The sequence below is a fragment of the Zonotrichia albicollis genome, chromosome 24 (assembly GCF_047830755.1).
Source record: "Zonotrichia albicollis isolate bZonAlb1 chromosome 24, bZonAlb1.hap1, whole genome shotgun sequence".
Classification (NCBI taxonomy): Eukaryota; Metazoa; Chordata; class Aves; order Passeriformes; family Passerellidae; genus Zonotrichia; species Zonotrichia albicollis.
Genome location: NC_133842.1, coordinates 8,218,145 through 8,220,727, shown reverse-complemented (window position 1 = coordinate 8,220,727; position 2,583 = coordinate 8,218,145). Strand labels below are relative to the sequence as shown.

Below are 2,583 nucleotides of genomic sequence, written 5' to 3'. Positions count from 1 at the left end.
AGGAAATCCTTTATTTCCTTTCAAGCATTGACCGTGCAGCCTCTCATTGACACCATCCGTGGTCAAAGAGGAGTTGGAGAGTAACAAAATGAGAAATGGCACAAACAATGACATTTCTTTGTGGAAAATATTTAAAAAGTAATACAAGGAAAACACCTCCAAACTGAGAACAACAAGAAGTATCAAAGATGACTTTTATTATAAGTGTTTTGCAGAAATTGGCCAGCAGTTCAGTGTTCCTGAAAGCATCCAGTCATCAGTCTCCAGACTGCAGCCTTGAGCTCCTGGTTCCTCAGGCTGTAGATGAGGGGGTTCAGGGCCGGCGGCACCACCGAGTACAGAACTGAAAGGGCCAGATCCAGGGATGGGGAGGAGATGGAGAGGGGCTTTAGGTAGGAAAAAAATGAGGTGCTGACGAACAAAGAGACCACAACCAGGTGAGGCAGGCAGGTGGAAAAGGCTTTGTGCCGTCCCTGCTCAGAGGGGATCCTCAGCACAGCCCTGAAGATCTCCACATAGGAGAAAACAATGAACACAAAACAACCAGATTCCAAACATGCACTTACTACAGTGAGCCCCAGTTTCCTGACATTTGAGTGGGAGCAGGAGAGCTTGAGGATCTGTGGGATTTCACAGAAGAACTGGCCCAGGGCATTGCCATGGCACAGGGGCAGGGAAAATATATTGGCTGTGTGCATGAGAGCATTGAGAAAGGCACTGGCCCAGGCAGCTGCTGCCATGTGGGCACAAGCTCTGCTGCCCAGGAGGGTCCCGTAGTGCAGAGGTTGGCAGATGGACACGTAGCGGTCATAGCACATGATGGTCAGGAGATAAAACTCTGTTGCAGCACAAAAAACAAAGAAAAACATCTGAGCAGCACATCCAGTGTAGGAGATGGTCCTGGTGTTCCAAAGGGAATTGTGCATGGCTTTGGGGACAGTGGTGCAGATGCAGCCCAGGTCGCTGAGGGCCAGGTTGAGCAGGAAGAAGAACATGGGTGTGTGCAGGTGGTGGCCGCAGGCTACGGCGCTGATGATGAGGCCGTTGCCCAGCAGGGCAGCCAGGGAGATGGCCAGCAAGAGGCAGAAGTGCAGGAGCTGCAGCTGCCGCGTGTCTGCCAATGCCAGCAGGAGGAAGTGGCTGATGGAGCTGCTGTTGGACATTTGCTGCCTCTGGACATGGGGCCCTGTTCATTAAGAACAGGACAGTGAAGAGTTAGACTTATTAGCAAAAACATTTCCCATACACCCTCCTCTGTAACACACAGACATGGTCTTCAGATTTTTGAGCTCTGAGTTTTCTTTATAAACTTCCCCTGCATCTCAACTGTTGCTGTTGGATATCGGAAACCCACAGAATTTTTACTGCACTCTGGTAGAATAGAGTGAGTTTCCTGAGGCAATATGATGAGTGGTGACTGAGGGGAGATGGTCTGTCACTTCATTTGGTTTGGAGTTTTTCTGGGCTTTCTCTTTTCTCAAATGGAGAATGTTCACACTCCCATGTTTTTCTTAAAAAGCCCCAGGTACTCAGAGCAGATGGATCCACATCAGCCCAGTTCCACATTTGTAGCCAAGTACTCACATTGCTTACTTCACCAACCCAGCAGCACTTTCAGTCTCAGAACACCTCTGCCTTTCCCCATCAATCCTATAACTCAGAGATGGTCTAGGACAGGTTTGCACCCTGGATTGAAGCTCCCAGCCTGGACTGAAATCTCAGGGAGAATTCCAAGTGTCCTTATGATGGCATTGAATTGAGGGAGATGCAGCTCCTTCCCTGGCTGCACTGACAGCACTGCCCAGAGCTGGGCACTGGGGACAGCGTCACCCTGAGCCAGCGGTGCCACCTCCCAGAGCCCCCAGGGCCGGGCAGCTGCTCCCAGCCCTGTGCTCTGCAGAGGGAACTGGGCCCGGGGCTGCAGAGCTGCCCCACGGCTCTGCTGCAGCTCTGCCTGCACAGGAGGGGCTGCACGCCTTGGAGCCCTGGCCCTGAGGGCAGAGGCTTGGCTGGGGCACAGGAGGGAGGGGGCTTGTTCAGAGGGAGGGGCTGCACTGGAGGGGGTCCTGTGGACATTTCTAATGTCTCCCTGCCACAACATTTCTGTGTTTTATTTTCTCTTATTGCCTGATTATCTCTCTGCTTCCTGGAGCTTTTCCCTCCTGCAGGTGTTTCCCTGTTCCTGATCTCTCCCTGCCAGTACTCAAAGACCCCAAATCTCTGTGCACTTTCCTTGGCCCTACAGAACTCTCCCTGTTTGCAGGGCACTGGCTGGGAGTAGGTTCTGTTTTCAGCTTGGAGAAAGGACAGCTCAGACTGAGCCTGATGGTTAAGAGCAAAGGTGATGCTGGTGCTGTCCATGGGCAGAGTGGCTGAAACCAAATTAGGGATCTCCTGTGAACATATTGATCACTAAAAGGAACAGTTTGGATGTCTCAGGCATTGACAAGATATTAACTAATAATTCATAATACCTGTAATATTTAACCCTCCCTTCCTGACATTCTCCAATAATAGAAAACTGAATAAAAAATATTAGGAAATATCCTATTTCCTATCAAAATCCTTTGCTGGTAAATATTC

General features: G+C 50.3%; 1 protein-coding gene across 1 annotated transcript; it reads right to left on the bottom strand.

Annotated features, from left to right (window-relative positions):
- Positions 1-230: 230 nt before the first annotated feature.
- Positions 231-1,163, bottom strand: LOC141731652 (olfactory receptor 14A16-like). The gene has a single exon (XM_074558066.1). The coding sequence runs from the start codon at positions 1,161-1,163 to the stop codon at positions 231-233; it is 933 nt and encodes a 310-aa protein (XP_074414167.1).
- Positions 1,164-2,583: the final 1,420 nt, after the last annotated feature.